Source organism: Macrotis lagotis, chromosome 6, assembly GCF_037893015.1.
Source record: "Macrotis lagotis isolate mMagLag1 chromosome 6, bilby.v1.9.chrom.fasta, whole genome shotgun sequence".
Lineage (NCBI taxonomy): Eukaryota > Metazoa > Chordata > Mammalia > Peramelemorphia > Peramelidae > Macrotis > Macrotis lagotis.
Genome location: NC_133663.1, coordinates 54361355 through 54373741, shown reverse-complemented (window position 1 = coordinate 54373741; position 12387 = coordinate 54361355). Strand labels below are relative to the sequence as shown.

The 12387-nt window shown below is 36.6% G+C and overlaps 1 protein-coding gene across 3 annotated transcripts in view; it reads right to left on the bottom strand.

The window, feature by feature from the left end:
- The window catches only part of GK5 (glycerol kinase 5), a 70940-nt gene that overhangs the window by 50486 nt on the left and 8067 nt on the right, over nucleotides 1-12387 (bottom strand). The window contains exons 2-3 of one of the 3 annotated variants that reach the window (XM_074191161.1): nucleotides 5089-5182; nucleotides 3530-3605 (exon numbers count right to left, since the gene is read on the bottom strand). In XM_074191161.1, the coding sequence (XP_074047262.1) occupies nucleotides 3530-3605; nucleotides 5089-5182 (170 nt within the window). Of the gene's footprint in view, nucleotides 1-3529; nucleotides 3606-4315; nucleotides 4598-5088; nucleotides 5183-12387 lie in introns of those variants that run through there. The other 2 variants (XM_074191164.1, XM_074191163.1) reach the window with 2 other exon arrangements.

The following is a 12387-nucleotide window of genomic DNA, read 5'->3' as shown; positions in this document are numbered from 1 at the left end:
AAGGGATAGCTATGTGTTGCAGTGGATAAAGCATTGGCTCTGGAGTAAGGAGGACCAGGGTTGAAATCTCACCTCAGACACTTAATAATTATTCAGCTGTGTGACCTTGGAGAAAAGTTCAAAAAGAAAGTCAAGAGAAAAAATTGTTTCCTTTTTCCCTAGTGTTCATATCTTTATACAGATTTAAAAAAATTGGAATTCTGCGAGTCAGAGTTTAAAGGATAGAGCTAAATGCTTTCTGAGGACTGTCCTTTTCTTCTTGGCTTGCAGGACTGAAATCTGCTATTGGGAGAAAAAGTTCCCATCCACATCCTTAGGCACCAGAGAGCTACTATATCTTACATCATTTAGATTTCTACCAATGGTTATGCTGTAGTTTTGCATGCTTTCAGTGAAATTCTGTTGTATGGGAGTTATTACATCTAGAGGAATGATGGTAGAAATTCTACTTTCTATACCTTTTGTATATAATATAAACTCCAGGACAGGAACTAGTTTATTTGCCTTTATATCCTCAGCACAATCACCTAGCTTTCATTAAATGTCTGACTGATTTTAAGTTATTTAGCAAAATTTTGCTCATTAAATATCATATTGTAAAATGATGCTTGTGGAGGCCGTCTTGTCTGCACTATAATATTCATGTTAGTTCACATGCTCACAGGGTTAGAGCTGGGTTGGACTCTGGAGGATGTTTTAATTTTCAGTATTGGATTCAAAAAACCATAAGGGCCAGGATGCTCCGAAACAAAAAAGAACAAAACTAACAACAAAAGATTTTTCAGAAATTAGCTAAAAGATGAAATATCCCAAGAGGAAAACACTTTTATTTAGAGAAAACCTTTCCTTAACACATGAAAGGCCTGATCAAATCAATTAAATTAAACAAGTTTGAAGAAATCAGGCTGGAAAACTCCAGAATCTGAGGGGTGATGCTACTGCATATCTGTGACTACTTGGCCACCAGTAAACCACATCCTCTGTGAAATGAGTTGTCTTATGCAGTGGGCACAGAAGGACTGAACAGAAACTCTGAAAAAGTCCATCAGAAAGTTGCCTGGGGACTTGGCTCACGTGAATGGGGGTGGGGGAATCCTGCAAAAAGGTCCAGGCGCCAGGCTTCCCAGAGGGCAAGGGCAGAGAAAAGTGTCAAGTACAAACACTTGAGGAGTCAGGGGACAATGACAAAAGCGGACCATGAGAACCAGTCAGCTTTACTTCTCCAGTGCCCAGTTCTTCTCAGCCTGTCTGACAAAACTCCCTGCCATCTGAGAGACTCATCTTTGGCCCACTGTTCACCTGGCCTTTTTGTAGGGGTTACTCAGGCCTGGCAGAGTTTTGCTTGGCTTCATGGGTCAGCTGGGACCGTGACTGAGGGGTGGCATAACTCAGAAGTCATTCTACTATTCACAGATCTTATATCAGCAATTCCCAAAATAATTTGGCCACAAAATGTTTTGGAGCTTGAAATATATTGATGGAACTCATAAATAGTGGTCTAGGGTTGTAAGAAATACTTCAGGATAAAAGTGGAGGCCAGAAAATAATGAGACAAAAGAGAAGAAATTAAATCTATTTTTCTAACACCCAAATTCCACACACATACTTTTAATAAAAGCATAATTTTAGAGCTAACATTTCAGTGGGAAAAAATTTTGTTAGAACAACAAAGTATCAGCGTTTGCAAGGAAGAAACATAAAATATAAGAGATAACAAGATCAGTTAATAAGATGGTTTTTTCCCCTAAATTAAAGGGAATAGTCCTTGAACTTTGTTCAAACTCCACAGCTCTTTCTCTGGATACATATGGTATTCTCCATTGCAGACAGCCCCAAATCGTCCCTGATTGTTGCACGAAATGAGTGAGTCCATCAAGGTTGATCATCACCCCCATGTTGCTGTTAGGGTGTACAGTGTTTTTCTGGTTCTGCTCATCTCACTCAGCATCAGTTCATGCAAATCCTTCCAGGCTTCCCCGAATTCCCATCCTTCCTGGTTTCTAATAGAATGTTCCATGACATACATATACCACAATTTGCTAAGCCATTCCCCAATTGAAGGACATTACTTGATTTCCAATTCTTTGCCACCACAAACAAGGCTGCTATGAATATTTTTGTACAAATGATGTTTTTACCCTTTTTCATCATCTCTTCAGGGTATAGACCCAGTAGTGATATTGCTGGGTCAAAGGGTATGCACACTTTTGTTGCCCTTTGGGCGTAGTTCCAAATTTCTCTCCAGAAAGGTTGGATGAGTTCACAGCTCCACTAACATGATATACTAACTTTTTTTTTTCTGTGCGGTATGGTGCCTTCATAGGACAGAACCTTAGTTTTCGAAAAACGTGATCCTCCTTTCAACAAGTAATAGCTAAATCAAGTATATACTACTTTTAGTTTTCAAAATTTATCTTGAGCTACTAATCTAGTGTATCCCTACGATTCTAGGAATAGGTTTTTTAATTTATAAGTTCCTTGAAGCTGAATGCTGACTAAACATAAATGATATCATCCTATCCAAGTGAGTTAGGGTCATCCCAAGCCCCAGCTCCCAGACAGTTCTTCTGATGAATACATGGTAAGAGGATACTTTAGTAGCTAGAATTTTGATGTTATGGAGAATTCCTCTGTAAATGCAGATCTATAGTAGCTCCATAATTTAAGAGTCTTAGAGAGGAGTCATTGCATTAATTGCTCCGGGGTCTCAAGCAAGACTGTTCAAGGTAAGAGAGGATAGCTCTCTCTGCATAACACCATCATCCTGCATCAGTGATGATGGCTACCAGAGGTAAAAAGAGGGGGGAAAAGTCTTTGATCTGACTAGATGGTGTTTTATTTGGAGGGGTACACATAAGACCCCTTTAGGTGCTTAGTTAGACTCATTAATCTTACATATGCCTCCCATAAGCCCCAAGGATACACATCACCCACAGTTTTAACAACCCCCAAGATTTTCAAAGCAATCTAACTACAATGGATCTAATCACTCTTCTTGAAGACAAGGACTTGGTTTGAGATTATTTTTTTAATAAACCAGTACTTTCTATAGATAGTAGATATTAAAATGGTAATCTGGTTCTACACTTTTGTACTATTTGGCATGGTGTATATTCACAGATTCATTAGCTCGGAGGTAGGACATTAGAGGCCATCTAGTACAAATCTATGTTTATAAAAATGAAGAAACTGAGGCATACAGAAAACAACTGATTAAAGCCACAATAAGTAGGAATTTAATATTCTGGGTCTGTGTTAATTTAGGTTAATCAGATTAATTCTGTTAATCAGAACAAGTCAGACAGAGTCTAAGTTACAAGTACTGTCTCTTTTATGTAATTAAAAAAGACATGTGGGATACCTATTTTAATCAAAAGAGAAAACACCAATTTTTTCCGAAGCCAAAAATTACAACATTTTCTTCATATGGTCAGAACTTGTCCAAGAGGTTTCAAAGTTTATTTCTGCATTAAGCATATTAGCTTTAACCAAGAATCAAACAACAGTGCTTAGGACACAATGTACTCACTTGTTCCATGTAATGAAAGTTGCTCTCTGTGTTGAGATTCCAAGGCCAACAATCTGATGCATTTGTATTCCTGCAACTAGGTAAAAATACATAGAAATTAGTTTAAAAGTTGATGAAATTTTTCTTTATTTTACAATGTGATTTTTAAGAAAAATATGTAGGGTAGAAACATTTTTACTAAAGCAGCTAATCTGAAGATAAAACATTTTTCTATTAAGTTGGATAGTGATTCTTATAAAAAGGTTGAAAAAAGTAGAAAAGAGCAAGATTTTAAAAACAGATACGACTGATTTATATGAGGTCTGATAAAAGAGAGAAAGAAACTAACAAAGAACAAAAACTAACAAGCTACACAATGTTCTTCTTCCTGCTAGAGAAGTTACAAGAATTTCTTTTCTTAATCTAATAGATACCAATATTCCCATAGTAAAAGTGCTAGCCTTACAAATATAATCAAACCAAAATCTTCAGAAAAGGAACAGGATATTCTCCCATACAAAGAATACAGATGAAATTTCAAATTCTGCTGAGATATATTTTTCACATAAATTGATGTTGAGGGTACAAATAATTTTTTCCTTATTCAAATTTTTATAATACTAAAAATTATATATAAAAGTTACATAAAATAATTGAACTAGAAATCTCTACTATAAAACCAGTAAAGACTACACCTGTTATCTAATTGGCAGAGGAAGTTCCCCGAGGGAAATAAAAAAGTATCCTTTCTATAAATTAGTCTTTGTTGTTCCTTAGTCGTTTCAGTTCTGTCCAATTCTTGCTCACCTCATTTAGGGTATCTTGGCAAAGAAATTGGAATGGTTTGCCATTTCCTTCTCTGCAAACTGGTCTGACAGAATTCCCCAGAGCTCTGAGAGAGGTTCACTGACTTGTCCCCTATAACCTATCCAGGCAGAACACAGCAGGGTTGGACAATGGAACAAAGATTGCCCTGCCTCAAAGGTCACTGCTCACTGACCCATGCTGCCTTTACAAAACATGGCTTAGAATACTGTCTACATAATATTCTGCTTATGAAATAATTTGAAAAACTTTCTTAGATTGCTAAAAAAAATTTTAGTTTTCTAATCATGAACACCTTTTTTTTTTTTGGTTTCATAATATGTGGCCCAGAACAATCTGGACAACAAGATTATAAAGTTTCCTGAGTAGCTCTACTTGAGGATTCTACTTTCTTCAACTTCCCTATTCCCCACAGTACCTTCAACAGAGTATGCATTGAATGAATATTTGTTAAATGAATATCTAAAGTTGTAAAAGACTAGACACTAATAAAAGATGAAAAGACAAGTGATAATTAAGAGTACAGAACTCTTAACTCCTTCTTGATATGGTCTAGGCTTTGGTCCTTTTTCCAAAGAAACAATCTGTAAAACACTCTGGTTATCCTGCGGGTAAGGTCAATCTATACTAATTCTACTTAGGTGTTTACCAATTAGAAAAATATGGACTGAAAGAAGCTTAAGGGGAATCCTATTAATATTGTTATTACTACCACCACCAAATGGGCTTTAGAAGTTTCTAGTTTGTCTGATTACCTTGTACAGCTTCTTTTATTACAGCAATAAATTGACTCCAAAGAACTTCGGGATCTATTTCAACCCAGCCATTCTGAGGATAAATCACTGCTACCTAGTTATGAAAGGACAATTTAAGCAAAAATAACATTAAGTTTAAATGGTTACAACCATTTTAAGGGCCTACTTAAAAGCCTATCATCCACCAATGATTTTTTTAAACAATGATTTTATAAAATTGATTAAAAATATTTTTTTGACAAAAAGGTTAAAGGAACCTACATAAAAATAATTCAAAATATTATGATTCCAAGAGGATGTCATGAAACAGAAATATGACTGCTAATGATAAGTCCTGGAAAGCCTTTTTTCAAATGTCACTAAATTCCTACTCTAATTGTTATGACCTTCAGTGTGAACTGGGTGAGTGAAATTAAGCCAAAGGAATGAGTGTTCGGTAGACATTTCACATGGGCCCAGGGACAGACTATCGCCCCAGCCAACCCTGCTAAGTCTAGAGGTGAACATCACAAAAGGACTGGTTACCAGTGATGCATTTTGAAACTACAGATACTTGTGAAACCTCACACAAAGGTCTAGATTGTCTTACAATAATATTCATCGTATGAGCATGCCCACAGATGGAACATTAGATCCTTACAGTGTTGAAACAGTATGGCTAACATCCAGCACATTTTATAGCCATTAATCCTAATTTGCAGTATCTGGATCAGTGCCTAGCTTCTGAAGAAATACTATGCATGTGAGAGAGTTGTGGGCATCAAGCCTCTTCAATATTACCAACCAGACAAATTTTCCAGGTTAAGGACGAACAATTCAAGAAATGTGTATTCTGGAGAAGTAGTAAATATACCAAAGCACCAGTGACTTGCTTCTGCAACTTCTGAAGAGTGGTTTCTTAACTGTGGTAGGCTGTTATTACCCCTCTGAGGCATTTGATACCAAATGGAGAGTTAATGAATTGAACAACAAGAAAACATCTTTGTTTTTAATATATGGATAAAAAAAGAGGAAGGTGGTGAATGAATAAGTGGCAAAACCTTATAGTTTAAGTTTCTTGATGCACACTCGCATCAAACAGGCCATTTTTATTTAAAAGCAAAAACATTTCACTTTAACACTGACTTTTCCTCATATTAATTCTTATCCTTGGGTAATTACCATCATCAGAATTCCATGCTCCTTACTTTGCAGGCTTCTGAACAAAGCCATGAAATTTAATTCTCTGCTATAAGAGGGTTCAGAGGAGATGGTAAATTAGGGAAGTAAGTAGATAAATGATTGTGGTATAAAAACAAAATGGCATCATCCCAATGAGAATTGTATAAGTTATTCTTTTGAGCTCTTCCATTACTTATGGCCTAACCACTTATCTGAGCCTCACTTCTTGGTAATATTTCTACTCTTATCAACTACTCAGAGACTCCCTAGCTCATTCTCCATAGATTGTTACATTCCTTTTTCTTTCCTCAAAACCTCTTACTATACTAACTTCCTTCTTTTTTTAAAAATTTATTTATTTTTAATTTTACAGTTTTTCCCCTAATCTCACTTCCCTCAACTGCCTTCCTTCTTGCTACAGAACTTCCCTGCATCCTCCTCCTTTTACTCCCATTTCTCCATCACAAAAACAAGTGTAGCTACTTATGAAGGCCAAGTTTCTCACCTATATTTTGAGTCTGTCTGTCTGTCTGTCTGTCTGTCTGTCTCTCTCTCTCTCTCCCACCTCCAGAATTCTGAAGATACATGTAAAAGGAAATGATTTCCTTGGGCAATCTATACTCACCACTACTTTCTATCACATGCCTACAAATGGTACCTACCAATTATTAAAATAAATACATTTCTATTCTATTCTTTCCTGCCTATCCCTGTCCAACTTCTTGAAAAAAGTTACCTCCTCACTATCCATTCACTCTAACCCCTTGAAATTTGCTCCTTCCCCACCCTACTAAACTGCTCTCTCAAAGATCACCAATGTTCTCCTAATTGTTGAATACATTGGGCTGGTTTAAATCATTATTCCACTTGATCTCTCTGTAGTACCTAACACTATATTTTTTTAATTTTTAATTAAAGATTTTATTTTGAGTTTTACAATTTTTCTCCCATTTTACTTCCCCCCCCACAGAAGGCAATTTGCCAGTCTTTATACTGTTTCCATGTTGTACATTGATCCAAATAGAATGTGATGAGAGAGAAATCATATCCTTAAGGAAGAAACATAAAGTATAAGAGATAGCAAGATCAGACAATAAGATATCAGATTTTTTTTTCCAAATTAAAGGGAATAGTCCTTGTACTTTGTTCAAACTCCATGGCTCTTTCTCTGGATACAGATGGTATTCTCCATTTCAGACAGCCCCAAATCGTCCCTGATTGTTGCACTGATGGAAGGAGCAAGTCCATCAAGGTTGATCATCGCCCCCATGTTGCTGTTAGGGGGTACAGTGTTCTTCTAGTTCTGCTCATCTCACTCAGCATCAGTTCATGCAAATCCCTCCAGGCTTCCCTCAAGTCCCATCCCTCCTGGTTTCTAATACAACAACATGACATATATCTACCACAGTTTGCCAAGCCATTCCCCAACTGAAGGATATTTACTTGATTTCCAATTCTTTGCCAAGTACCTAACACTATTAACTTGTCTCCAGCCATGGCTTCTGGGGCACCCCACTGTCCTTGTTCTGCAAAATATACAACCACTCCTACTTTATTTGGAGGCTCAACTTCCAAAATACTCAAGAAGAACATTCTCAAAAATTATGTCTCAGGCCTCTTCTATTCTCAAAGTCTCATTAACTCCACAGCTTTAACTGCATAAATGCTAGCAATATCTGTATTCTTAGCACTAACTTATTTTTCAATCTCTAGACCAGTCCTTCTAAAACTTTCTGGGTTCAAGGCTTTTTAAACATTTAAAAATTAATAAAGTCGGGGGTGGCTAGGTGGCGCAGTGGATAGAGCACAGGCCCTGGAGTCAGGAGTACCTGGGTTCAAATCCGGCCTCAGACATATAATAATTACCTAGCTGTGTGGCCTTGGGCAAGTAACTTAATCCCACTGCCTTAAATAAAATTTTTAAAAATTAAAAGTAAAAAAAATTAAAACTGATACAAGCTAAGATATTTAGCAATTCACTGGAAAATAACAATAAACTCATAACATGTTAGTTAACATTTTGTGAAAAATAACCATGTCTTCCCCCCAAAAAAACTAGTTGAGAGAAGTGGTACTGTTTAATATCTTTAATATTGGGCTTAATAAAAAAACAGCTATATTCTCATATGTGCTTCAATATTCAGTCTTTTGCAAATATGTTGCTTGGGTTGGAGTATATAAAGAAAATCTCTAAGAGATATATAGTTAAAAAAAGACAGATTGTTTGAAAAGGTAAATAATATCTTAGTATTATTATGAAAATAGTTTTGATCTCTTGAATGAACTCAAAGGAAGAAATGCACTTCAGGCCCAAAATGAACTTTTTAGAAATAAAGTCCTAAACAAGACAGACAATGGAGATATTTTGACTGGCTGCTTAAATGAACAGGAACAATAAAGAATATAGGTATTTTAAAAGGTTTGGAAGATTTCCCTTAACCTGGTTATTTTCTATCATACATTATTTCTATCTGAACTTTACAACAGAATTCCATGACAACTCTAAGAGATTTAAAACTGGTCTCTCTACTTCAACTCCCTTCCCCTTTCAATGAGTCCTACATATCCTAGCCATATTAATCTAACAAATTCAAACTATTTAAAAATCATTTTACTATCTCCCCATTATCTACCAAATAAAGTCAAACTCCTTAGCCTGGTATTCAGGGCTCCCCATAATTACATCCCTATTAGATTTCCAAACCTGAAGTTCATTACTTCCCTACAAGTACTTCAGTCTTCAATAAAAGAAGTCTACTTTAAAAAAAAACAACCTCACATTTATATAGCAATTTTTCAGAATGATTTTATGGGCCAATCTCATTAGATCCTCTCCATTTATGCTGTTCCTGCTTTGATCTAATTACCTCATTAGCATCAGTCACATTCCAACTTCTCCTTCAAGGTCTAACCCACAACCATTTCTATGAACCCTTCCCTCATATGACGAGTCATGAAACTTTGACCTCTTTTGAGTTCCTATTATGTTTTGCCTCATTCACTTACTTTATACTTGTTTTGTGTCATTTTGTGTGTATATATTTTATTTCTAATGCTAGATTATCGGGTCCTTAAAGGCTAGACATGTATCTTAGGCCTCTTAATATTCAAGGTGCTCTACATACATAGGGTATCTCCAAAATCTTAATGCAGTTTTAAAATTTAATAACTTCAGAAGTATAAACACTACCAACTTACAGCAAAGTTTGAAATGTTAATGATTTAAATTGGAATATTTATCAAAATTCAACATAACCACCATTAAGTTTTCTACATGAGATTTCCTAATTTTATAACTTTCATTAGCTACTGATCAGTGACTAAACAGAATGCATTTGAAATCCTAGTCTTAAGATCATCCAAAGATGGCAGTTTTGATGTCACCCCAAAAGAGGGTTTATGGGGATAGATCATTTGCCCAAGGTGTCCAACCAAGAGAACATTCTCTACTGATCCATGGTTTGAGATAGAAAAGTCAAATAATTACATTTTCAAATGATATTTTCCTTTAAGTTATTTTATTTATATTTTCCTTTAAAGTCTAAAACTTCACTAAGATGAGTAATTAAAATACAAACTCTTAATAATAACTTTTATCCAAGAGGTACCAACATAACTTGGTCCATTGAATGTAGATAATTAGTTCAGAGGTGGGTGAAAGAAACAAAAATGGTCACATTTTACTGCATGTGTGATTCTAAGGCCAGATGCTACAATGCCTTTTCCTCAATGCAACAGTGGAAATGTACTCTGCTTATACAAAAACCCATCAAATGAGATGTTTGCTGTGGCCATGAAATGCATATCCCATCAATTATCTGTACCACTACTAGCAACAAGTTTAGCTCTATTACTAAATAATTGGAAATGTTTATAAAGTCAAATAGAAACAGAAAAATACCAACTGAGGCAAATCACAAGGAGAACAAGGCTACTTCAACTTCATTACTTGGAACAAGTCACTGCCTCAAGAGTTGATGGCTTTAGCATTACGTAAAAGGGGTTTAATATAAATATGATTGAACTTAACATCTGTATACTTATTTTAACCAAGAAATGAATGTTGCTATTTCTTCATGTGGGGAAAAGGAAGGTGATACATTTTTTTATTGTCTAAAAAAGAGGATTGACCATTATTTTAGGAAAGCCTAGCACAATGTTATTTTAAGTTCCCACCCAACACACTAATTCCAAATGTGCTATTAGAGTTAAGCATTCTGGCCATAAAATTGGCAACTACAAATTTTAAATTTCAGTAGAATACTAAATTCACCTGGCTGCCAAAAAAAACCCAAAACTCTGTACTAACAATAAACAGACAAGAATTTGGTAAACACCTCCTCTTGGCCTGGCACTGGGGTTAAAAGACACTTGAATTCTTTTTTTTATTTAATACTTATTCTCATTTTGTATAAGTAATTTTTTTACATTAATAAAATATCCTTGTTTAAGAGTAAATGAAATACCCCCTCCCCCCATATAGACTTGCTTGAGCAATAAAGTAAAGGGGAGAGAAAAAAATTAAAATTAAAAAAAATAATAGTAATAATTGTAGGTATGGCCAGGTGGCGCAATGGACGGAGTACCAGCCCTGGAGCCACAAGCACCGGAGCCCATATCTGGCCCCATACACCCAGCCTTGTGACATGCAAGCCACCTGAACCCCACTGCCCTGCAAAAACAAAACAAAACAAAAACCAAAAAACAAAAAAAAAGGAAAAAAGACCCAAAATAAAATAAATAAAATAGTAATAATAGTAGGGGTGGCTAGGTGGCAAACGGAGCATTGGCCCTTGAGCCAGGAGCACCCAGGTCCAAATCCGGCTTCAGACACCCAATGATCACCCTGCAATGTGGCCCCAGGCAGGCCACCCAGCCCCATTTGCCCTGCATCCCCCAAATAATAATAATAATAATAATAATAATAATAATAATAATAATAATAATGATAATAAATGTGCTTCAGTCTTTGTTCCAACACCAACAACTCTGTCCTGGGTGGATCACGTTCTTTTTTTTTTTTAAGCAAGGCAAATGGGGTTAAGTGGCTTGCCCAAGGCCACACAGCTAGGTAATTATTAAGTGTCTGAGACTGGATTTGAATCCAGGTCCTCCTGACTCCAGGGCTGGTGCTTTATCCACTGTGCCACCTGGCTGCCCCCAAATCACATTCTTTATGATAAGTCCATCACAAAAGTTACTTACATATTTTTCCACCATTGCCATTGCTGATCGCAACTCCCTTTCTTATTTCTCCACTACCATGTACTATATTTTTTCTCTCCTTTCACTCTGTCTCTGCTATAGGGTTGCTGAGTGGCGCAGCAGACAGACCCCTGGTCCTGGGGCGAAGAGGCCCCGAGCCCCCCTACCACCCCTTAGGCCCAGCATCCACCCAGCTCTATGGTTCCAGACAGGCCATACAATCTCAGCCCCTTGCAAGAAGTAAAAAAGAAAATGTGCTATATTTGACCACTCTCCCCCCATAGTCCATCCTCTCTTCCATCACTCACATCCCCCCCTTCCCCCGTCCCCCGCCCTCTCTCCTTCTTACTCCAGATGTCTATACTGCATTGAGAATATATGCTGTTTCCTCTCCTAGCCATCTCTGATGAGAGCAAAGGTTCCCTCATTCCCCCTTGCCTCCCCACTTCCATATCATTGCAATAGTTCATTGTAATAAAAAAAAAAACTTCTTATGTGAAATATCTTGGACTATTCCCCCTCTCCTTTTTCTTTCTCCCATTCCATTTCCCTTTTTTCTATTGACTCCATTTTTACACCATATTTTATCTTCGAATTCAGCTTTCTCCTGTGCTTCAATTATAAAAGCTCCCTTGACCTGCTCTATTAACTGAGAAGGTTCATATGAGTATTTTCAGTGTCATTTTTCTATGCAGGAATGCATGCAGTTCATCCTCATTAAGTCCCTCATATTTCCCCCCTCTCCTCCAATCTCCATGCTTCACCTGAGTCCTGTATCTGAAGATCAAACCTTCTGTTCAGCTCTGGCCATTCCAAAAGGAACATTTGAAATTACCCTGGTTCATTGAAAGTCCATCTTTTTCCCTGGAAGAAGACATTCAGCCTTGCTGGGTAGTTCATTCTTGGCTGCATTCTAAGCTCTTTTGCCTTCTG